This window comes from Topomyia yanbarensis, chromosome 2, assembly GCF_030247195.1.
Source record: "Topomyia yanbarensis strain Yona2022 chromosome 2, ASM3024719v1, whole genome shotgun sequence".
NCBI lineage: Eukaryota > Metazoa > Arthropoda > Insecta > Diptera > Culicidae > Topomyia > Topomyia yanbarensis.
Genome location: NC_080671.1, coordinates 18,124,320 through 18,150,752, shown reverse-complemented (window position 1 = coordinate 18,150,752; position 26,433 = coordinate 18,124,320). Strand labels below are relative to the sequence as shown.

General features: G+C 41.7%; 1 protein-coding gene across 1 annotated transcript in view; it reads left to right on the top strand.

The window, feature by feature from the left end:
* Positions 1 to 26,433, top strand: part of LOC131678620 (spatacsin) — a 40,386-nt gene that overhangs the window by 9,609 nt on the left and 4,344 nt on the right. Inside the window, exon 3 of the mRNA XM_058958843.1 lies at positions 8,787 to 10,429. Within this exon, the coding sequence (XP_058814826.1) occupies positions 8,787 to 10,429 (1,643 nt within the window). The remainder of the gene's footprint in view (positions 1 to 8,786; positions 10,430 to 26,433) is intronic.

Genomic DNA, 26,433 nt, shown 5'->3' with positions numbered 1-26,433 from the left:
GCCCGCCAGCACTTCGAGACTCATCGTATGGGTCGAGTGCATGCAACCCAAGGCAATACGCAAGCAACGATACTGGATTCGCTCCAGTTTGATGAAGTGTATGTTCGCAGCGGAGCGAAAGCAGAAACATCCGTACTCCAACACTGATAATATCGTTGTTTGGTACAACCTGATTAGGTCTCCTGGATGGGCACCCCACCATGTTCCAGTTATTGTACGGAAAAAGTTGATCCTTTGTTGGCACTTCTGTTTCAGATACCTAATGTGACATCCCCAGGTACCTTTAGAGTCGAACCATACCCCGAGATATTTGAATGTTGAAACCTGAGCAATAGTTTGATCCATTAATTGAAGCTGTAGTTGCGCTGGTTCACGCTTTCTAGAAAATATGACTAGCTCAGTTTTCTCCGTGGAGAACTCGATACCCAGTTGGAGAGCCCATGCAGACAAATTGTCCAAGGTATCTTGCAGTGGTCTTTGCAAGTCGACGGCTTTAGGACCTGTAATAGAGACCACACCGTCATCTGCAAGCTGCCTTAGCGTGCAGGAATTGACAAGACATTCGTCAATGTCATTCACGTAAAAATTGTAGAGGAGAGGGCTTAGACATGAGCCCTGGGGAAGGCCCATGTAGCTAAATCGTGATGTCGATAAATCTCCATGCGAGAAATGCATTTGTTTTTCAGACAACAGGTTTAGCAAAAAGTTATTTAAAATTGGCGAAAGACCATGCTGGTGCAACTTCTCATAAAGAATGTAGATCGAAACTGAATCGAAAGCCCCCTTAATATCCAAGAATACTGATGCCATCTGCTCTTTGTTAGCATATGCCATTTGAATTTCTGTTGAGAGCAACGCAAGGCAATCGTTCGTCCCTTTGCCTTTGCGGAAGCCAAATTGTGTATCTGACAGTAAGCCATTTGTTTCGACCCAATTGTCGAGCCGAAACAGGATCATTTTCTCGAACAACTTCCGGATACAGGACAGCATTGCAATCGGACGATACGAATTGTGGTCGGAGGCTGGTTTTCCTGGTTTTTGGATGGCGATGACCCTCACCTGTCTCCAGTCATGTGGGACAATGTTACCCTCAAGGAACCTATTAAATAAATTCAACAAGCGTCTTTTGACAGAGTCTGGCAGATTCTTCAATAAGTTGAATTTGATTCTATCTGGCCCCGGGGCTTTATTGTTACATGATAAGAGAGCAAGTGAGAACTCCACCATCGTAAACGGTGTTTCGTTCGCGGTATTGTAAGGCGACGCGGCGCGGTAGATTTGCTGTGCAGGGGCGGAATCCGGACAAACCTTCTTGGCGAAATCGAATATCCAACGGTTTGAATATTCCACGCTCTCGTTAGTACTGTTTCGGTTTCGCATACGTCGGGCCGTGCCCCAAAGAGTGCTCATCGATGTTTCTCTTGTTAACCCGTCGACAAACCGGCGCCAGTAACTGCGTTTCTTAGCTTTCATTAAATTTTTCATTCGCTTTTCTAATATCGCGTACACTCGATAACTAGCAACTAACCCGTCGTTCCGGAAGGTTTTATACGCGGCAGCTTTCTCCGCGTACACGTCTGAGCACTCTTTGTCCCACCACGGGTTGGGAGAACGTTTTTGGGTGTTCACGTCGGGTACTCGTTTCGTCTGAGTTTGAATCGCGCTATCGAGAATCGAGTTGGACAAAAATTTATATTCTAACTCCGGGGGAAGTACCTGTGTTGAATCGATAGTTTTGGATATCTCAGCAGCGTAGCTCTTCCAATCAATGTTTCGTGTGAGGTCATAGGGAACATTGATTGGTGTCGATGGTCTTGAACCAGTGGTGATTGCAATTACAATTGGTAAGTGGTCACTACCGTGGGGATCAGATATTATCTTCCACTTGCAATCTAACCGTAGTGATGTCGAGCATAAAGATATGTCCAGTGCACTTGCTTGCGCAGGTGGTTTAGGAATTCGTGTCATTTCCCCTGTGTTCAGAATTATCATATTGAAGTTGTCACAAAGGTCTTGAATTGTCGAAGATCGATTATCGTCGTATAGACAGCCCCACCCCGTACCGTGAGAGTTAAAGTCTCCAAGAAGCAGGCGGGGCGAGGGAAGGTGTTCAATCACGTTGGAGAATCTTCGATATCCCATCATGGCCCTAGGAGGAATGTAAATAGAAGCAATGCAAAGATCTTTGCCTTTGATTGTTGTTTGACAAGCGACAACTTCAATGCCTGGCGTCGAAGGGAGGTTGATTCGATTGAAGGAGTAGCACTTTTTGATCCCTAAAAGTACCCCCCCATATGAGTCTTCTCGATCCAAGCGGATAATGTTAAAATCGTGGAAGTTGAGGTTTATATTAGAAGTTAGCCATGTTTCACATAGGGAAAATGCATCACAATGATTGTAATTTAGCAAGTGTTTTAATGAATCAATTTTGGGGATAATACTTCTGCAGTTCCACTGTAAAACAGTGATCAGATCCCTGATTCCGTCTAATAAGTTAGCCATCGAAGGATACGATCGCTGTAAGGAGGGGCCATTGTTCAGTCAACTGTTTTAAAAATGTTCTTACTGTTGGTAGAATAGCAACCAGCAAGCTTTTCATAGGATCGGTAATGTTGAAAGCTGTGAATATCCAGTCCACAATGTCAGAGAATTTAAGGAATCCCGTTTTAGGTTGAGTTTCTGACTGTAAAATTGGAGCACTTGGGATTTTTGGTGCCCCGGGGAGTGCTGGAAACTCCTGGTTGTATCTCAATTTCCCAAAACCAGGAGGTATTATCTTCGGATTTGTACCAGCACTTCCAGTTGATGAATTATTTTTATTTTGTACCCTTGTTTGGGACAACCTAGGACCCTTACGAGGAAGTTCAGGTGAGTTTTGATTAGGTCTTTTCCTAGAGTTTCCAAGCGGAGCCAAAGAATGCCCCTCGCAAGGGTCGTTAGAGGCATTATCGTCAGTTGGCAAGAGAGCGAATGGGTTTTCGGAGATAAGTGGAACAGCTCTTTTAAGCATTTCTGCGTAAGAGCGTCTGGAGCGATCTTTGGCGGATCGCTTCAGTTTATCCGCGCGAAGTTTGTACGTTGGGCATGTCAAAAGTGCATGCGGATTCTCCCCACAGTAAACACACTTCTCAGCGGGGCTACTGCAAGTATAATCCGCATGGCGTTCCCCACATTTACCGCACCGTTGCTTGTTGCTACAGTAGGTGGCCGTGTGACCTAGCTGCTTGCAATTGGAACAATTCATGACCCGCGGTACAAACAGGCGTACAGGTAGACGAGCTCCTCCCACTTCAACGTAGCTCGGAAGTGCAGATCCGGCGAAGGTTACGCGAAACGAGTCTGATGGATAGTAATTACCATCTTCGATGGACTTTGAGTGCAATTGCTTGCACTCCGAAATCTTAACTGATTGAAGGTTAGGGTCCTTAAAGCGGCCAGCCCCATCATTCATCAGATCATCGACAGTTAGACCCGCATCACTTACCACACCGTCGATCTCCACATCACGAGAAGGGATGTAGACGCGATACTCCAGCGAAAAGAGGCTATTGCTAACGATATCATTGGCCTGTTTCAAGTCAGTAACGACTACGCGCAGTTTATCTGACTGAACCTTTTTAATCTCGGTTACGGCCGAGTAACGTTTTGTCAGCTCCCGTGCAACAGTTATGCTGTTTAACGGTTTATTTTTGGGCCGAAAGTATACCACCCAAGGACCAGCGGATCCTTCCTGGTAAACCTTGACTCGGGGGGGGGCTGTGAGACATTGGGGGAAAGTGGGGGAAGTGGATCGACCATAACATTATCTGTCTCAGTATCAGATATACGTTCTTCTTCCCCATAATATTCGTCTTCGGAGGGTGATCCTTCTGTTTGTTCCATTTTGTTGCGGGAGCAACACGCTCGACCGCACTATTTAATTTAAATCAAAATAAAAAATCAAAAACAATAATAAAAAAAAAATCAATAAGAAAAGTAAAAAACGAAACACTTCACCAGTTGGTTCCTGACGAGCTGGTAGGTGAATTGATCCTTCGTTTGTTTTATCCGTCACCCGCGTGACCTTCACACAGTAGAGCTGATATAGCTCGTCTAAACAAAGCCGTCTTTCAGGCAAGAAAAATGTTTAGTAACGCACTTCACTGCACTACTTTAACTGATATCGCAGGTAACAATTATCACTCGCGGGACTGTTTATTAGTAATGCTTTACTGCAGCCTCTGCCACAGCAAGCACCTTCGTACCACCGAAAAAACTAAACCACACCGGAGAGAACAAAAGCACTTGTTTCCCGGTACAAAGTTGGGTTACGAATGGGGTAGAAGTTGTTTACACTGTATTTTCATCGCTATCAGATTGTCGAAAATTGGAAAAAAATGGCGTCACTCGAAAAGCAACGTCGCAAATTGATTTTGCGCACTCACCTGGAAAATCCCCAACTCTCTCATCGGGACATCGGAAAAAAAAATCGGAATCGTGCAGTCAATGGTGGGTTTAAACGTCACAATGGATGTTCTATTAGTGATCAGGATCACAAGCGTGTAGTGAAAGCTTTTAAGCGAAATCACAATACTCCGGTCAGGGATGTGGCCAAAAAGTTTAATCTATCCAAGTCTTTCGTTCAGAGAGCCAAAGACCGGGAGGGACTGCATGCGTACAAAGCGCAGAAGACTCCAAATCGTGACGAACGGCAAAATACGGTGGGAAAGTCACGGGCCCGGAAACTGCACACCCAGATGGTGACGAAGCCATTTCGTCTCATCATGGATGATGAGACTTACCTCAAGTCGGGATTCCGGCGAAGGAAGAAAGTAAGTAGAAACTTTCAAAGTTTGCCAATAAATACATGATTTGGCAAGCGATCTGCTCATGTGACAAACGGAGTGCGTCGTTCGTGACTACCGGGACTGTAAACGGAGAGATCTACCTCAAAGAGTGTTTACAGAAGCGCCTGCATCCTCTGTTGAAGCAACACGAGGGCCCCGGCCGATCTTCTGGGCGGATGTAGCTTCGTGCCTGCATACTTTAATAGTAACCGGAACGTTCAACCAGAAAACTTACATGAACGAGCAAAATCATCTGCTACCTTACCTGTATCAACACGATTGTTCCGTGTGGTTTTGGCCGGATTTGGCACCCTGCCATTTATAGAAAAAAAAGAACATACCATGTTAACTACTTGCAGCTGGCATCCATAGACAAGAACTTTCCAAAACGCCAGAGCCCTTTCTGATCTAGAAATATTATGTCATCGTCAGCTTGGAGCTTTAACAAGATCCAGCAAAATTGCGGAATTGACAAGCAGTTTAACGCAATCTAGCTTTCGACGGCGAACAAAGTGGACGAGAGAGCTGTACAGCAGAATCTGAATCGGAAGCTCAGCTGAATTTATTAGCACTTCATAGTAATTAAACTTAAAAAAATTATAAGATTTTTTTAAGAAAGAATAATAAATGTACACTCATTTTGGTTTTACCACATTTCAATCGTAACACCTTTTAGAATTTCTCTTTGTCTTCTATTAATTTTGATTATTTGTTGAGATAAATGATTGGTTTCGAAAAACATTTGCTAATCAATATCGTTCTTTTGATAGTCTTTGAGAAAAAATGGACGTGTTCTTTGGTCAGAATATAGCTATATTTCTGAAACGACATATCTTTACAAAAACTAGCTGAACATTTGAGAAATGCTAGGCGAAATTTGCGTCTGTGGAAAAACACATTTGTTATCGTCATGGCCACTAAAGAGCGGGTTTCTTATTCTGCTCGAGAGCATTCTCCCAGATGTTGAAAGTATCAAGGTGTATTAACACACGACGGTTTTCGTATCTCGGCATTGGAATCCGTCTTTCAATAGGAGATGTCAAAAAGAAAAGCAGAAGAACCGACATTGAACAGTCTCAATTTTGTCAACCCCTTTCTAGTAGTACGGATTCCAAACAACAGAACAATATTCTAACAGCAAGCGGACCAACGCGCAATAAAGCGATTTAAAATAGTATACGTTGTTAGTTTTTTGCTATCCGGTAGATGAACCCTAGTCGATGCCTTATCCGCAAAGGATAAAGTAAGAGGTTTGGCTGATAGTATCGAATTAAACATGACTCCGAGTTCCTAGATGTTAGAGTATCTTGTAACGATCGAGTCGAATGAACAGTTGTTGAACTGGTTCGGATGACGTTTCCGCACAAGCGTAAAGATTAAGCATTATCTCGAGTTTAGAACTGTCTAGTTCTCTTTAAAGAAATTCGGCATACCTAGGTTGAATCCCGTATCTTTTCCAAAAATCTTCATGTCGGCGAAAAAAAATTGGGCCTTGTAGTTTAATATTAAGGTCATTAAAATATAGTAGAAATATTACTGGATCGAGATGGCTTCCTTTTGGAATGCCCGATGTAGCGAGAAATGGGGACAGATAGATACTTCCGGTACTCGCATAACAGTCCCATATGCAAAATCATCACGTCGAGAAAATGCGCCCATAAGATTTTTGTTTTACTTTGTATCCAGGTTAGCTGCGTACGATTTACAACTACACTATGCCCTACTATCGCCCCAATCAGTGTCATTGAGGTGCATTTGATCAGGAAAGTCGAAAAAAATTCACAATGCAAATATAACAGATAAATATTGTCTGCAGCTTTCATTCAAAATGCATATGGGACTGGTATGAGGTTACTTTCCATATGGGACTGATATTAGTTGCTGTTTTTTGTATATTTTTTAATAAACGCTAAGGTTAACTCAATGCATATAGAGATGGGAACGAAGGCACTGAATAGATTGTCCGACAGATTATCTAGCTTATATATTGCGATATCATGGTTGTCGAAAGCTAGTTTCTTTCCTTTGTACACTAGATCTTCACATCGCACCTTTACCGCTACATTAAACAACTAATTAAAAAGTTCACCACTCACTTCAATCCATCTAACGTCACAAAGAAGTTAAATGCTTCTTTAAAAATTTTGACACTTGAAATTAACCTATAAAGCGTCATACGAATCAAATTTATCGGTTTTACCATTCTCAAGCATTATCTACCCCAGTTTGTTTCGTTCCACTAAATCGTACATTGCCTTAAAATCCACAAACAGATGATGAGTCTACAAATTGTATTCCGGAAATATATCTGGGATTTGCGAAGGCTAAACATCTGGTCCAATAATAGTCGTCCGTATTGAGAAGGATTCGCCAGAAGAAAATATGACCAACGGGTGCGATCTGCTGAACAGAACATGGAAGAGTATATTATAGGAGGATCGTTAAGGATCGTCACATGGCCAGGTGCTCAGTGAATTATACTATTGTATGACACGATTTCATTTTATCAGTCACCCATGATAAGAGCGGTTGTTTTTGCTATGCTATACTATGATACAGCACGAAAAGTCAACAGCTTTCTTGCTGAGAAAACTGAGATCACGAAGATTCTAACTCTAATTCCTGTACTTCGAATATGCGTTCTTGTAAGCTTATGTAAATGTAAATTTCATTGATTTGAATATTGACAGAATTCACGATGGACGAGTGTCAAACCGGAAAACTACCAGTCTTAGTCTGAAATGCATTTGCTCCAAACGATTTCATCAGAAAATGTGGCAGAATCTCCAGGTCAAGGTTGATGTTTTTGGAAAAGACCATGGATAGGATTTTCGACCGAGAACGTGAAAAATAAAGTAATAAAATGGTATGCGCGACGAGATTATTTTTATTTTATTATGTTCGCAGAAGGCTGTACACAAAGCACGTGTCTTATAATGATTTTCTGTTAAGGCGTTGTAATTTTTTAACCGCTATTAAGTTAGAAAAATACTAACTTTGGTTATATAGAGTATTTCAAGAAAACAAGAAGACCATCAGTGTTGAATCTTGTCGCTTTTATCGGCCGCAAAAAGCTACTAAAATATACCATCTGTTTTTTTTCTGAGAACCCCATACAACATCTTTCAAACGAAAATATTATTTTTTGTGCCATCATACTATATGTCCCCTCTATCGTTTCGAAGTTTTTCCGGAATGGCTGAATGTACTAAAAAAAACAACAAACAACAGAATGCTTCCAAACTGACGCAGCATCCGGCTCTCAATTTGAAATGTTTCCAAGTTGTGATAATATCGTCTCGCTCGCTACAAAAAGTGTAAACTTCCGGAGGGTTATAGTTTCCCTAGTAGTAAGGATCCTAGGTGACCATGACACTTCACCGAATCTACATACTCAGTGAACGCATGATTCAAACCGATTTGTCAGTTGATAAACAGGCAGGTGCAATTACGCGGTCCAACCAAACCGTGGTGGTTATCGCTTGCACAAGTCATAATATTTACACAACGCCAAACATCAAATGTCGGCGCCAACAGTCAGATTAAAATGTTGAATTAAAATCATTCACAATACCGTGCAACGTGGCTACCGTCGCCTTCCAAGCTCCATTGATTTCATAATGACCCGAAATAAAGATTACGTCCCTTCAGGGTAGGTTCTAGTTGCGCCAATAAATCAAACCATTGCGTCAATTAATCCGCTTTAATTCTCGATTGGCCTGTTTTTTTCTTCTCTTAATGTAAACGGAGACGATCGCTCCCTTGCGTCGTAATACGCGCCAAATTCGAAAATGGCGAAAGAGCAAACTCCACCAATCACAGACACCCGGCGATTATGTTCATTCAAGTGTACATTATCAGCATTTTTTCTATAGCCAGAGAAATCACTATTGTTTTTGTACAATGCCACTGTGTTTAATCAAAGTTTGTGACTTTTTTTCCTTACCTCGATCGTTACAGAAACGGAAATCTCCCCGCTACTGGACAAGTATGCCGTGTGGAACTACCTGCTTAAGAACAACATAGACAACTTGATCAAAATATGGATACAAATCAATGCATGTCTGCGATCGCTTCCCGAGCTGGCACGAAACCCTTCGGACTACTCGACCGATTTGGCCAAAATTAAAATCGACATCTACGACGATCCGAGGTTCAACGAACGATTGCGGCAGCTGTTCCGACGTTGGGAGATCAACGATTTCATGGTTTCCCAGCTCTCTTGCCAGAAAAATATGTGCCGGAATGAAGTCCTGCTGAATGCTCTGGCGACCTACGGCAAATTTGTCGACCACGAACGTACCGATTCACTGCAGATACTGAGGCGACTGTTCACGACACAAACTTTAGAAGCGAACAGAGTGTGGCTGGAAGGAACTGACTTTCGGGAAGGTCTAACCAGACATCTGGTGAATGAGCGATTATTTCAGCTTATGGACCTGCCAGTGGTTAGTAAGGAGTGTCTGAGAAAAGTGGTGAATGACTCGAACTGTGATAAAAGAAAGGAGGTGGAGATGTTTTTGTTATTGAACGATCTTAAAAATGAAAGTATTAATAAGGAAAAACTACGAAATATTTCGATTAAGTGTTCAGAGTATTTGGCCAGCAGCCAGGAAAATTTTTACGATGAAAATCCCATTGTGTACCTTTTTGAATATTTCCTTGATCCAAACAACACGCAGTTTCCCGAGGATACTGAACGGTTCAGGAAATTGCCTCACCTTTATAATTTTCTGACAAGGCTAAAAACTAACCCAACATCGTCGGTTTCTGTGGCAAGCCTACTGGAGTTACACGATCTCCCTAGTGTGGGAACTATTAGAAATCATCTTTTCGGTTGCCTTGATGATGATGACGAAGATGAAGAAGCAATGAATCTTGCGCTGTTACAAACACATGGTTGTATCCCTCATTTTGCTCATCCAGTGCTATGTGCCAAATATGGAAGTACGGTGAAGCTTAACTACTTGCACTACATAAAGCAGTACCGTTCTAGTTACGCATTGTACCTTTTCTACTTGGAGCAACTGCAGTGTTATTCGCGGATTACACCATCACAAATCAACTGCGCTGCCAAATCTGTAGCCGAAATCGCCGTAGCGAATTTCCGTGATGCCAATTTGGTTACTCACTGTGTCGCCTTCATTGAAATGCTCGGGGTCGATAGCATGCGAACACGCGCCTACGTACGTTGCTTAAACATGATTCAGACAACGAACACTCCGACAAAGATCTCCGTTCGGGAGCTGCTGCAACGGTGTGAGGATGTAGTTGTGCACAAAGAGTGGGGCGATCCAGATCTTTTGCTCGATCTGGAAGCGATGATAATCCTCTGTCGAACTAGTCGACTAAAGTTTCCCGAAAGATACCTGCTGCGTCTGCTGGAAGAAAATAATTGGTTCCGGTTTTTACTGCTAGTTGAATACCTGGACTATCCGCAGGAGCAGATACTGGAACTATGCATCAGTGGTTTTGGTGACCGAACCGTAGGCAACAATGTCATGCGGGCTATCAAGTACTACGTGGAACCGGTACAGCGACGAGCATCAACGCCATCATCGCAGCGGAAGCGTAGCATCACAACTCCTAAACGCCGACGGAAGGTGAGTCGTTTGATTGTCATTCCTATTGCTGATAACATTCTTAGGACACAGTATCATTTGAAACCCGGCTTCTAAATGGGCCGGGGAGAAATCAGTTTGGAGCTAGGTACCACCACCTCACCTCAGATAACGTAATGCATTAATAAATTAATTCGCTTGCTAATCTGGACTATGGCTATATTTGTTTGCGAATTGCAAATATTATTATGCTGGTCAACTTCAGGCTATAGGATCACTGTGTCTTCTACGTCCCTTTATCACCTAATTTTCAAGAGGTGATTTGTCAGCAATTCTATTTTCGAAACGATGTAGCAGGCGGATGTAATTATATTTTTATGGTCATGTTTTGTTGCTAAATTCTGTTGTACTTGGTCTTTTTCTTATTATTATTTTTAATTATTCATTTTATTTTGACCTGCTAAACTTTTGTTGTTAAGTTGTTTTTGTAAATGTTGTCTGTTTTTAACAAACATTGGTTTGTTCATATCAAATGACAGTTGAGATTGCAATAGTCCCACAAAAAATTATAAATGGCTGGAACACAAATTAAAATAAGCAAGGTGATTTTTGGTTTTTCAATCTCATGCGTTACTGTTGTGAAAAAACCTGTTTTAATTCACCTAGCGGTGCAATTGTGCCTTTCTCAATCATGAACACGAGAATTTTTGCGTTGTTTATATTCATTCTTCAAATGTATATATTACATTTTTGCCTTTCTCATATAAAGAAAGACTATGCAATCACTAAAAAATCGACTTTTCAACAGAGGCCCAGAGGGCCGAGTGTCATATACCATTCGATTCAGTTCGTCGAGATTGGCAAATGTCTGTATGTATGTATGTGTGTCATTTAAACTCACACAATTTTCTCAGAGATGGCTGAACCGATTTTCACAAACTTAGTTTCCCATAAGCTGCACATGAATTTTTAGTTGATCCGACTTCCGGTTCCGGAGTTACGGGTTGAAGAGTGCGGTCACACAGCAAATTCCCATATAAACTGGTACAACCATGATGTCCATATGACGTAAAACATATTAAAATGGGTTCAACATTACTCTAGTTTGCGGGTTTGGATCACTAATGATCAAACAAAGCAGCTTTGACCACATTGGCCACCTATGACGGTTCATGATGCCTCCGGGGAACTCGCCAAGTTCGTAAGCTAATATCACACCTATTACCCAGCGAATTCTCTACCGATTTTTACAAACTTGATTTTAAATGAAAGATGCAGTAATGCCATTGACTGCTGCTGAATTTCATTCGGTTCTGACTCTTGGTTCCGGAGTTACAGGTTGGTTAGTAAGGTTATACTGGAATTTCCCATATAAATCGGTACAATCGTAACACCGCGGAGGCTAGAAACTATTGAAATGGTCACCAAATTACTTCGATTCGCACGTCTACTGATTGCCAATCAAACATTCTTTGGATATATTTTCTACTATCGACGATTCCGGAAATCCCGGATTCCGGGAATATTCCACATTTTAAGTCACAACGGTTCTTCGGTGATGACTGAACCGATGTTCTCAAACAAAGTCTCAAATGAAAGGCAACATTTACGGCTGAACATTGTGTCGCCACTCAGCACCACCCGTGTTTATGGTAATTATGGAGGAGTCTGATTCGGATTGGTCGCTTAATATTGTAACTGTCACTAAACCAGACGACTCAATCCGCCTTTGTCTAGACGCTAGGCCTCTCAATGAGCCTACTGTACGGGATGTATGCCCTCTGCCTCACCCTGGGCGAATATTGGGCGGCTTACCCATGGCGAAGTACCTTCCTAGCATAGACTTGAAGGAGGCCTTCCTCCAGGTACCCCTGGCCAAGGATAGTGGCAAATATACCGCTTTCAGTGTTCTAATTTATTCGTCTACCATTTGGTCTCATCAACAGCCCCAATACTCTGGCGCGACGGATGGACCAGGGTCTAGGACGGGGTAAATGGGAACCTTACGTTTTCGTCTACCTAGATGACATCATCGTGGTAAGCGAAACGTTCGAGCATCACATACAGTTGCTCGAAGCAGTGGTCGATTGTCTAGCAAGAGCCAACCTAACCATCAATTTAGAAAAATCCCGTTTTGGAGTCCCCGAACTAAATTTTCTTGGTTATTTGTTGAATCGGGACGGACTCAAGGACTACCCTGACAAAATTCAACCGATTCTCAACTACGAGAGACCGGTTACCGTGACGAAACTTCGTCGTTTCCTCGGTAGGTTCGGTTATTGCCGCCGCTTCAGTGATCGGTTCAGTGAAGTCACTGCTCCCTTGAGCGATCTGCGCAAAACGAAAACCAAGAGCTTCGTTTGAAACTCCGAGGTAGAACTCGCGTTTCTTTAAATTATGGAACTTCTAGGCACTCCTCCAGTTTTCGTCCCACCAGACTTCTCCAAAGAGTTCATCCTTCAGACAGACGCTAGTTGCGTGTGCTAGCGTGTTTATAACCTCGCAGGTTTGAATTCGTTTTTCACAACCGTGTAACTGTTTGCATATTCACGTTGGCTTTGAAGTGTTCGCGCAAGCCGTCATTCTGATGTTTAATTTTGAGTGTACGGTTCAAATCAAGTAGACTCCTGGGTGAAGGCGCCCAAGTGAGGTCGTTAGGGGCGGAAATGACTCTCCAGTGTAAACAACTGGACGAGTTCACGACCGCAGACGATGTCGTCGCAGCCGTCAAGGAGCAATGCGACGTAACAATAGAGCGGGCCTCTGTGCGCTTGAGAGGGGGACCCTCCGGCACCTAAGTAGCCTATCTCAGGTTACTGAAAGCAGATGCCAAAAAGGTTACCGTCAAAGGTAAACTGAAGATCGGCTGGTCAGTATGCCCAATTAGCATACCCTAGCCGCCTTCAGTAGACAGGTGCTATCGGTGCCTTGAGTCCGGCCATAAATCGTACGATTGTAAGGGTACAGACAGGAGCAAACTATGTCGTTGCGGCGAGGAGGGGCATAAGGGGCGGGGCTGCACTAAGGCGCATAAATGCCTTATCTGCACCGCTAAGAAGCGGTAATCATGCTATGGGCGGACCTTCGTGTCCTTTCGGTGAAGCAAATAAGAAGAAGCCGTGAACGTTATACAGCTAAATCTTAACCATTGTGCAGCAGCCCAACAGCTGTTGTGGCAGTCGGTCTCGGAGTCGAGGACATATGTCGCCCTCCTATCAGACCCGTACAACATCCCTGCCGGCAACGGCAATTGGGTGTCGGATGGGCCTGGGATGGTGGCAATCTGTACAACGGGACGGTTCCCGGTTCAAGGGGTAATGCACTCCTCCGCCGAGGGTGTTGCGATTGCCAAGATCAATGGTGTGTTCTATTGCAGCTGCTACGCTCCACCAAGGTGACCCATAGAACAGTTCAACCAGATGATCGATAGGCTCTCGTCAGACCTAGTGGGCCGGAAACCGGTAGTTATAGCGGGAGACTTTAACGCTTGGGCAGTAGAGTGAGGCCGCCGCTGTACAAATAGCAGGGGCCAAGCGCTAATGGAGGCGCTTGCGAAACTCGATACAGTGCTAGCTAACAATGGCTCCGCTAGCACATTCCATAGAAACGGGGTGGAGGCATGGATTGACGTGACATTTGCCAGCCCGACTCTGGTTCCAGGCATGAAATGGAGGATAGACGAAGGCTACACACATAGCGATCATTTAGCAATCCGCTTTAGGATCAACTATGGTGTGCAGCATCCGAGGGCGGGAAATCCCTGTCAGGTACGCGGGTGGAAGTCCAATCACTTCGACAGCGAAGCTTTCACCGCGACCCTGGGACTGGAGGCCAACACCGACAGTCTAAGCGGAGATGCGTTGGTAGCCGTTCTATCACGCGCGTGCGACGCCACTATGCTTATTTTTTTAAATATTCGCAAAATCCCTGGTTATCGTCCCTTCCACGAATATGATTTTTAATTTATTGTTGGCAATGATATAGCAATATTTATGTTGACAAACATTGGCAAAATCGACAAAAAATGAAAGTTAATAACTGTTTTATTTATTTGCGTGTTTCCATGATTTAGGGACGATAACCATTCATGTGCTTGGATTTTTCTGTTTCGGATGATCCAAACATGAGAAATCGTGGCGGTCAGAAAAAAAACTAACCTCATTAACCCACCCAACAGAGAAAACTTTCGATTTTTTATGTCCTCTCAAACATACCTCACTACATATAAAAAGTTTGATTGTAAAATAACTTTTTATAAAAAAGTTTCAAAAGAACAGGCCTTATTACCCTATTAACCGCTTAGACGCTTTGATTAAGTTTTAGACGCCTATTTTCTGATCTGTTCTACGATCAAAAATTGTCCAACTTCAACCTGATACAATATTTTTGCATCGTGTATTGATATTGCATATCGTGTAGCATACATTTTAAAGATGTATGTGTGTAGCATTGAATTGAACTGATTTCAGTTCTTTATTTCTCACATAACAATTAGATTCTTATAGATATAACAAGCATCATTGGTGAGGCCCAAGATCATTCTATCTGAAGACAATTACTTTTTAGGGAAAAATTACTTTAACGTGCTGTATAAATACAAAAATTCAAAAAAATATCCATTTAATTAAGGTCAGTCTACCTTCTCATCTCGCCAAGAGTAGAAGTTAAAAATCGTTCCGCTATAGATACACGGCAAAAACTAGCCCCACTGCAAACGGATTGTGTTGTTATTGATTTTTGGAAATTTGCATGTAAGACCAGCTACTCGGGAAGCGAAACAATTACTAAAAGTGCAGATGGTGCTCAGTCTGGCATGCACCATATCAAACATTAACCAGTCATTCGTTTCGTGGAAAAACATGCAGCAAATTAACGAATGCGGCAACGTTCGCTACAACATCCCCATATATAGACAACAGCTCTAGAGAGGTGCGCTTACATGATTTAACCCTCAAAATGGCAAGGAGTCTCAGAGGCCCGGCTAGTTACAGTCCTCTGGTTTCAATGAACTTGTAATTAGAAATACAAATGATCGAGCGTTTCCGGACTTTCGATTCTCTCACTGATAAAACGACAAAAAAGAGGCTTTTGATTTCAGTGGGTCTTGGGAGCGATGCTTCTTGAAGTCACAATTTTATCTTGCCTTTTTGAGGGTTTATACCGCGCACCTCTGACATCGATATTAAAAAGTTAAATTAATAAGGATCATTTTCCGGGTGTTCCTAACATTGTCCGTGTGGTGAGAATACTTCCGAACAAACCAATTCCTTCATGTTAAGTATGATGTTTTGTGCGTAAGCAATTCCTTCATACTTAACCATTTTATGCTGATCAACCGAAAGTGGGACGTTTAATCAGACAACACTGCTCATGCACTTAGGGAAGATTTACATATGCAAATTCTGTAAAAAGACGCTGCATTTCGGAAAACCTTGTGCAGAAGCAGCTAAAAAAAAGTCCGCCTACTGTAGCTATAAGCAGCATCTTACGCCAAACCACAAACGGCTACAAAACCAATATCTATGGATCTGACAGGAACAAATATTCACTCAACAGCGATCGCACTCAGTATCTCCAAGCCAACAACCGGTCCCATCAGTAAAGAAACGAAGCTACTCGGCCGATTCAAGCGATAAAAGCTCTATTTTTTTGACCTTGTACATAAACTAGACAACTCTCTTAAGAACTTTTATTCTAACAAACGTCATATATAAAATTTAGTTAAGGTATCCAAATAAGAGCTCGAATTTTCAAGTTATTATATTAAAATGATGTTCAATTTTATTCCCGCTTTCATATTACAATTTAACAAGACGAATGAATGCAAAGAAATTACATTTTCCGTTCACTCAGTTTTCCTTTTGATATAAAATGCGGGCCTTCAAATAGAACCCCCCCCCCCCTCTCATCGGGCCTGATTCTAGTAAGGGTAAGGTTCAAATAGTAATATAGCAATGCCCGCTAAAAATACCGAAAGTTTTAAAACAGAATGGATATTGTGGTATCGTTTCTTACATTAGAAATTATCGTGCTGCAAATCCCGAAATCCGTTCCAACCAAGTATTCGTAGCCTCAAAAATTGATTACTACTCACGCAAAAACAAGCGGAGACGTCTCAGTCAGAACGAACATCAGTGACGGACGTTTATTTCCGCCAAATCCGAACCGCTCTGACGAAACTAAACGGTATACGATAAGACACAGTCTAACTTTGAATGTTCCTATCCGCGTGACACATATGCCGCCCGTCCGACCAACTGGTGCACAGCGCTAGTAATTGCACCGCCCGCGAGTGTATTCAATCCGATGGCAGTTATAAGGAGATGGTGATAAACTCATTTTCTCTTTCCTCAGCCAGTCCCTTCGGTTACTAATGGCCATAAAAATTAAATTTTAATCTGGCGTTCTTTTTCGTTTTGCCTTTCTCATATAGAAAGGTTATGCAATCACTCTGAAAAACGTCAATCTAATCCCGGCCCGGAGGGCCGAGTGTCATATCCCATTCGACTCAATTCGTCGAGATCGGAAAAAGTCTGTATGTGTGTGTGTATGTGTGTATGTATGTGTGTATGTGTGTATGTGTGTATGTATGTGTGTGTATGTGTGTGTGTATGTATGTGCGTATGTGTCAAATAATGTCACTCATTTTTCTCAGAGATGGCTGGACCGATTTGCGTAAACTTAGTCTCAAATGAAAGGTGCAACCTTCCCATCGGCTACTATTGAATTTTGGATCGATCGGAATTCTGGTTCCGGAATTACGGGTTTCAGAGTGCGGCCACACAGAAATTTCTCATATAAACTATAGGAAAAATTAAAAAGAGAATTTTTATTTTTGATGCTAAATGTGTTCAAGGTGCATGAAACGTCGAGATTTGATGCAAACTCGAAAAAAAATTTGACGACGATTCACTTTTTTGGATTTTGGCACATTTTTGCCTTTCTCATATAGAAAGGTTATGCAATCACTCTGAAAAACGTCAACCTAATCCCGGCTAAACCTAATGTTTTTGTCGACTCGCATAAGGTTTCTGGATTTTAATAGGGGCATAGTTGATGGTTTACGGAGAGGGGTTACCCCCCCCCCCTCTACTGTTCACTCCCCTCCTTTAAAAATCTCTTTAAATCACCCCTCAGACCACCACTCCATCCAGCCCTCATACCCTTCCCTTTCAATCCCTTCATCTTTAAACCACCACTATATCACAAAGCATACCAATTTAAGCTGGGGAGTCGTTTGTTCATGGGACTTTCGCCCTCCACACATACCCACCCCCGCGTGACAAAATGAGTTAGCAAGCAGATAACATTGATCTAACGCTGATTAGGCTAATGGAGTATGATATTTTTTTGTTTCAAGTGTTTCACCGTCGACACGTAGCTCATCAAGTTCGTGGCTGGCATGCCATTGGGTATAAGTGCAAAGTGTACTAAGAATGTAATGGACATTTCCACGATTATGTTGAACATAAAAAGCCTCCGTGCCATAGTTTAGAGAAATGAGAAAGGCACAATTGCACCGCTAGGTGGATTAAAACAGGTTTTTCGTTCACTCGTCAGTAACACACAGGAAGAAGGTTCCGCTACGTCTGGCGGTGGAAATTCCTCAATGTGGCGTGAATCTTTCGATAACTTATTCTAAATATATGTAGGTATTAGATATACACAATCGTTTTGTCATGCAGTATACTGAAATTCTCGTTGCAGTCTGTTAGGTATCGAGTTTATAGGATGGTTGCGAAAAAAGTTGTGATGCTTAAGTACTAACCTGGATGGATTATTTTCTCAACTTTGATGTCGATGTAATTATTCAAAAACTAAAGTTCACTCTAGTTTCATTATCATACTAAACCACGTTAATTTCAACTATGGCTACGGCTTTGCGACGAATTAGCTTAAAAAGTCTACCTGATAAATGTAACAAAACATTCTAATTCTATCTGTCCATGCAAAGGATAGTCAACCGATCCATTCTACACATTAGACTTATCAGTAAATTATTCAGAGTTTAGCCCATTCGCTAATGTTTATTCTTCATTAGGTTTAAGATTGACTGTACATTTTGTCTTCACTTCACTTGGCTCACTGAAAGCTTTTCCCTGCTCGGTGTCCTTGTTCCTTCTTGCCAAGGATAGATTGGACCTTGTTGTGGTGCCAATCTTTGGCAAGTGTCGCTTCTGTTAATCTTCCTACCCATGCCATTATCGAAACATTAGTTGATAAGACACGCTCTACTGGGTGAACTGTGTCCTTTCTGGTATCCTCGCAGGTTTAACCAATCTGGCGGTCACGAACCTTTCAGGCACCGCGCACGGTAGACAAATTGCCCTTCTTCGGGTGTAGCCTTACAGCACTTCGGGTGGAAATGGAAATTTCGACTAAATTGTTTTCGATAACGCGTTTGTTCATAGTTTCCCTCCACATTCACGAAAGTCGCGCGGAACTAGCGTAACACTAGGGACAGTAGAGGGAAGCACATTTGTGCGATTTTGGCCACGGTCAAAAAAAATATATATTTTACCACTAAATCACAATCGGCAGTTCGAAAGTCTACCGACTTGACCTTTGATACATACATAACCATACACATCATTTGGGGCAGCTCGGACATCAATCTGAGAGGCTCTGAACTGATGGAGTACATAAGTAGTACAAATCTCCATATTCTGAATGTGGGAAACCGACAAACTTTTGCGAGGTCTGGGAAGGAGGAGGTGTTAGACATAACACTTTGCTCTGATAGAATTTTGCATGAACTGGGAAATTGGCAGGTTCCAAATGAAACTGAACCGTCTCTATCCGATCATAAATATATATTTTTCGATCATTTTGATGTCACCTTCAATGTGATGACATATCGTAATCCTAAATCTACAAACTGGGACCTCTTTTTGGAAAACTTGGCGATGGCGTAAATTTCATGAATATTTTCCAACAATTAGTCAACTAGACGACTTATATGACGTCGTGGATACGACAAACTCATTCATATTAGCATCCTACGAAGAAGCTTGTCCACTTCGTACTGTTAAATCGACTAGGGGAACCCCTTGGTGGAGGGCTGAGCTTGAAAGAATGAAGAAAGTTATGAGAAGAGCTTGGAACCGGCGTCAGCGTGATGACTCCAGGGCTTTCAGGTCAGCTCGTAGTGCATATAAGAAATGTCTTAAATCTGCAGAACGGGCTGGCTGGCAAAACCTATGCACTAATGTCTCTAGTCTGAACGAGGCTAGCAGATTAAATAAAATTCTCTCCAAATCAAATGATTTTCAGATGAACTCCTTAAAAACCAGAGATGGTGTTTATGTGACGGACGAAAAAGATGTTCTTAATTGTTTCTTCGACACACACTTTCCAGGTTGTATCGATCCAGAGTTGAACAATGTTCACAGATCTCATTCTGGTGATTCGGACTCGTGGGCGTTAGCACGCACATTGGTCTCCACTGAATCGGTCAAGTGGGCAGTTGACAGTTTTGCTCCATACAAATCACCCGGAAAAGATGGAATACTTCCCGTGCTACTGCAAAAGGGATTTGATATTCTTAAACATGTCTTGAAAAAGATTTTGCTTTCCAGTCTTGCTACCGGGTATATCCCGAAAGCATGGCGAGAAATAACTGTTAGATTTATTCCCAAAGGGGGGCGCTCAAGCTATGAAGAAGCCAAGAGTTTTAGGCCTATCAGCTTAAGTTCTTTTCTTCTGAAAGCTTTGGAACGGATAATCGATCATCACATCAGGAACGTTAGTTTAGTTGAATATCCACTGCACAAAATGCAACATGCATATCAGTGTGGGAAATCAACGATCACTCTGCTTCACGATGTTGTTTACAACATTGAGAAAGCCTTCTCGCTCAAGCAATCTAGCTTGGGTGTATTTCTAGATATTGAGGGTGCTTTTGACAATGTGTCCTTCCAGTCTATTCTGGAAGCGACGCGTGGTCATGGGATATCTGCATGTATCTCAGGTTGGATAAACGCAATGCTTAGTAACCGCATACTTTGCTCGTCACTGCGACAGGCTGAGATACGGAAGTTGAGTATTTGCGGTTGTCCTCAGGGCGCCGTTCTGTCACCTTTGTTATGGAACTTGGTAGCTGACGGCTTGTTGAAGAAACCCACTGAGCTTGGATTTCCAACCTACGGGTTTGCTCACGATTACCAAATACTAATTACTGGATTTTGCATCGGAACAATCTTTGACTTAATGCAACATGCATTAAGAGCTGTCGAACAGTGGTGTCGACAAGTTAAATTATCAGTTTACCCAAGCAAAACTTCAATGGTTCTTTTCACGAAGAAGCGAATAACAACCGAGGTTCGTCCTTTGCAGTTCTTTGATTCTGAGCTACTGTGTGCAGATCAAGTCAAATACGTTGGAGTTATATTGGATTCCAAACTGAATTGGCCTGCTCACATTGAGTTCAGAGTCAAGAAAGCGTGCATGGCTTTCGGGCAGTGCAGTCGAGCTTTTGGAAAGACCTGGGGCCTCAAACCTAAATACATCTATTGGATTTACACGACAATTGTACGTCCAATACTGTCATACGGATGCCTTGTGTGGTGGCAGAGGGGAGAGGTGGTGACAGTCCAGTCAAAGCTAAACCATCTGCAAAGAATGGCGCTCATGGCGTTGACTGGTGCTTTCACCACGACTCCGACTGCTGCTCTTGAGGCACTTTTAAATATCAAACCATTACACATACACTTAAAACAAGAAGCACTATCATGTGCATACAGACTGCAGGTTACTGGGCTTTGGAACAGCAATCATGTTGATCTTGCTACCAGTCATACACGATTGTGGTCACAAATGGTTACATGGGGTGAAGATATTCTTGCTCCCAGCGATATTACACTCACTTGTAGTTTTCCTTACAGGACATTCCATGTGAAGATTCCCTCTCGAGAGGAGTGGTTGTCTGGCTTTATGGAAAGACAACAACAAACGCAAGTAGTCTGTTACACTGACGGTTCTCTGATGGAGGGACGTGCCGGTGCTGGTGTCTACTGTCGTGAAATGAGATTGGAACAATCTCACTCACTAGGTAGATACTGTACTGTATTCCAAGCAGAAATCTTTGCGATTATGTGCGGGGTACAATCGGCCCTTCAACTGAGTTTGTCCGGCAGAGTTATAAACTTCTGCTCCGATAGTCAGGCTGCAATCAAGGCCCTTAGCTCAGACATATCCCGGTCCAAGCTAGTGATCGCGTGCCGAACCCAAATCGAAGAACTAAGCATGGTCAACACTATCTACCTTGTCTGGGTGCCCGGACATTGCGGTATTACTGGAAATGAATGGGCTGACGAATTGGCCAGGGCAGGTTCAGCGATTGACTTCGTTGGTCCTGAGCCCGCGCTGCCAATTTCGACAAGTTGGATACGGGAAAAAATACGGTCCTGGGCTTCATCCGAGCATCGCAATTATTGGAGAAATCTACAAACGTGTCGTCAAACAAAGGCGTTTGTTGAACAACCATGCCCAGTGGTTTCGAAAAATCTCTTACATTTTTCGAAGCTCCACTGCGGCATGCTGATCAGGGCTTTAACCGGCCACTGCAAACTCAATTATCACATGGCAACTATTCAACGCGCTGAGTCTTTTTCATGTGATCTTTGTGAATCCGACTTCGGAGCCTCATATCATCTGATATGCAATTGTCCAGCGGTAGCGCAATTACGATTTCGAGTCTTCAGCCGTCCTTATATAGACGAAACCATGTTTGGTCGACTGAAACTCAGAGACATACTAAAGTTTCTTATCCAATGTGGTAAAGAGCTTTAGGCTTATTCGCAGGCAAGTTGAACTACTTGTGAGTTTAACTTACCTGTTGTTAATTTTTGTTTTGTGCTGTTATTTTTCCCACCCTTCCAATTCTACTTCCCCACACGTCCTTGTCCTTTCCTTCCGCTCAGGAAATGATGAAAACACACGGCAAGGCACAAATCCCCGACTATGTACGGGGAACGTGCCATTTGAGCCAATATATTCTGATTCCTGATAGCTCGGTCGGTGAAACTATATTTTTGCGCCCACTGTTTATAGTTTGTATGGGAAAGTTAACTTTTACAAAATAATTCCTCCAGGAGTCGCCCATTACTTCCCAAAAATAAATCGTTATGTGGCTTGTATAGGAAATTTAACAAAGAAAAAACCTATTTTAATCCACCTAGCGGTGCAATTGTGCCTTTCTCAATCATGAATCACGAGAATGTGTGCGTTGTTTATATTCATTAAAAGCTTTTAAATGCATATATTACATTTTATTATTATACATCACATGACAACTATATACAGGAAAATAAATCATTATTCGAGTTCTAAAATTTTGAAAAAGAAAAAACAGCCACGGTAATATTGATCTGAAAAAAGGTGCAAAATCGGCAAAGTCCCAAAAAGTCGATTTTTATAAAAAAAAAATTTTCGAGATAACATAAAATCTCGACGTTTCATGCATTTTAAAGATGTTTGGCATCAAAAATACGAATTCGATTTCTGAAATTTCATGGGGTCCCCCCTTTGAAAAAAATTTTTGAGTTCCGGCTTATATGGGAATTTCATATGTGACCGGACGATTTAGTCTATATTTCCGGAACCATACAAGCGATCCGTGCGAAATTTTACATACATCTGTGGGGATAATATAGCTATCATTTGGGACTAAGTTTGTGAAAATCGGTCCAACCATTTCCGGGAAACTGATGTGAGTTCGTAAATTTTGAAAGATGGCCGCTTTTCCCGGGCACTTCCGGAACCGTCTATGGTGGTCAATGTAGTCAACGAAAGTTTGGTTGGCCGTCGGTGACCTAGAACAGCAAATTTAAGTTCTTTGAGAGACATTTTAGCGAAATTTTTACCTTTTTTGCTTTCATCGGAGTATCGGTTTGAATCACAATTTGCTATGTGATCGCACGCCACAACCTGTAACTCCGGAACCGGAAGTCGGATCGGGATGAAATTGAATAGCCATTTACGGGGACGCAATACCTTTCATTTGAGGCCAAGTTTAGTCGAATCGGTCTAGCCATCTCCGAGAAACCGATGTGACTGTTATTCTGAATTTAGATACTTCCGCCGGGGCTTCCGGAACCGAGGATGGTGGCCAATGTGGCCAAATAGACTTTAAATGGATGTTAGTGACCTAATACTACAAATCGAAGCAGTTGTGGTCATATTTTGGAAAAATTTTCACCTTTATACATTCATTGCAGAATTTATTAAAATCGACATTTTCTGCGTGTTCGTACTTATCACCCTGTAATTCCGGAACCGGAAGTCGGATCCATTAGAAATTCAATAGCAGCCTATGGGAACGTTGCACCTTTCATTTGAGACTAAGTTTGTCAAAATCGGTTCAGCCATCTCTGAGAAAAATGAGTGACATTTTTGGTCACATACACACACACATACACACACACATACATACATACACACATACATACACACACAGACATTTGCCGAACTCGACGAACTGAATCGAATGGTATATGTCACTCGGCCCTCCGGGCCTCCGTTAAAAAGTCGGTTTTCAGAGCAATTGCAATACCTTTCTATTGAGAAAGGCAAAAAAAGTCTCGAAAACCACGAAACGATTTGATGCTTGAGAAAACAGTTATTAAGCAAAACCGATTGATGCTCTGACGATTGATAAAATATTCATTTTTTTCTAGCACCACTGCTGTTGGTTGTCCAATTATACGCAATTTTGTTTTAATCCTCTTTTAACGTATACGTATCTATACTATTTGGCCACTTCTATACTATTTGGCCACTTCGCAAGGTTTTGAAGGATAAATTGAGGCTTCTTTTGTACATAATAAGAGAAAGTTAGAAATTTTGTATATAATAAAACCGTCAGAAGCAGTGGTGCTATGAACAGTGAAATTTTCATCAATTTTCAGGGCATGAATCGGTTTTTGCTTAAAAACTTTTTCCACAAGCATCAGATCGTTTTGCAGTCTTCTAGACTTTGTTTCCTTGATAAGTTTCCTATAAAAATCAGACATCTGTTTATTTTTAGGAGATAACGGCCCAGCAAACCTTCAATCGTATAACAATGTAGAAAAGACTCGTAAAGATGTCTACAAAGAGTCAAAATCGTTATGACAGTCGATTTTAGTCTGCAGAAATTGATTTGTAATCGCATATTACTAAAAACATGATTTGAATACGACCTTTTATTCAAAATCGCATTGATGTTCTAGTTAAATCGTGTTCGATTGGAGTTGGTCGTAGAGCACTGACAACTTATATTCATATAGCTACAAATATTTAAATCAGTAAAAATCGTATTTTTGCTCACATTTGATCGTATTTTACTTCGACCAATGTCGGATTAATAATTTAATAGTCATTGTGATCGTTCCTATGTGTAGGAATAGTTAATAAGCAACATAAACATATCTACGACTTCGATATACATCACGATGTCTTCAAAAAGTTAGATACGACGTAATATATCACAACATATAAGAAACCCGATTTCGCGAAATTTCTTACGACTTTTCTCATATTTTTAAATCTGCATATGTGGCGAAGGTTTATCGGAATAGCGCTTCTCCACTTGAAGATAAGATATGATTACGAAATATTGTCGCGCTTACAACGATTAAAATAGTCCTGTGAAGTAAGTCCTGTCCTACAATCCAAATGTCGTAAGTTCGAATCCCACCTTAACATGAGAGGGGGGAAGAGAGACCTCTAGGGGTTGGGTTTTTGGCTCCGGTTCACAACCGATATTCGTTTTTTTGAGATGAATGCCTGTTCCTTTTTGATCTTCTTTACCGACGAATGAGAGTTAATCGTATATCGTGTTCCGGAATCGTATACTAGTTATGGTTATCGCATATAATGTGAGATTGTTTCGCATATCCAATCGTAAATACATTCTCTAGAATCGCTTTCATACTAGAAATTATCGCACCTAACGTGTATATTATTATTATAAATCGTCAATTTCAATAGCTATGTACGCATATCGCCTCCAGTTTGGTATGCATATGCCGATTTTCTGCATTTTGTGCGACTTTTTTAGTGGGATATAAATACGTATTATTCAGTTGCAACTTGGATATACCATCAAAAAGGCTGGCTGGGGGGCGACTCTTGGAAGAATTAATTTGCAAAAGACAATTTTCCCATACGAAATCCCATGTAAACTTTAAACCGTGGGCGCAAAAATATAGTTTCACCGATCGAGCTAAAAATTTGCAGAGTTGTTCTGGGAGCTAAATGGGACCCAAAAAGTTACTCGGAGTCAAATTTTATTTTTTCTTTCATATAACCATGTCCCACTCTAATGTACATTGGGCGTGTTTCTTTATCGCATAGGCGTTTGTTATTTCGGGCCCTATTTTCACAGTCACGTCTCCTTGTGACTAGAAGAAAATGTTCTTCTAGTCGCTAAGTGACGTGACTGTGAGAAAAGGGCCCTTCGTGTACACTAATGTGTGCCCATAGCCGTATGATATTTCCGTGTGTTTTTGGGTGTCACCGAGAAAGAAACAGTAAAAGAAGAAACAACACGTAAATTGTGCATTGACTCAGTAAAAGTTAGATGGACGTACGACTCGTATGCTAAAATGTATATGAGAAAGAAATTAGATATCGAGACAATCATGTGCAGAACGGCAAAAAAAATAATTGAAATGAAACATGAAATGAGAACGTCCGGATTCCGAACACCATACAAATATTAGAAATACTAGATAATGGCTGAACTTTTGTTTGGACTGGTGAAAGTAGGAAAAAAACAATAAAAACTTCGAATTAGCCCCCTCGGCCTCCTCGTTACGCTACTATCGAGGTGTTTTGCAACCAATATCTTAGAGCAATTTTCTGTGAGAGGTCGATATGCAAAGCGACAATTATATTCAACAGAATATGAAAGATTTTTTTTCTAAATAACACTTTGGATGGATATTTACGGAAAAAAATGGTAGAATGGTTGATAATTAAAGCACTAAGTTTATTTAAACTGATAAATATAATATTACTTGAGGATGTTTGCAATACCGTGAGTCCAATCAGCCTAGGGGCAA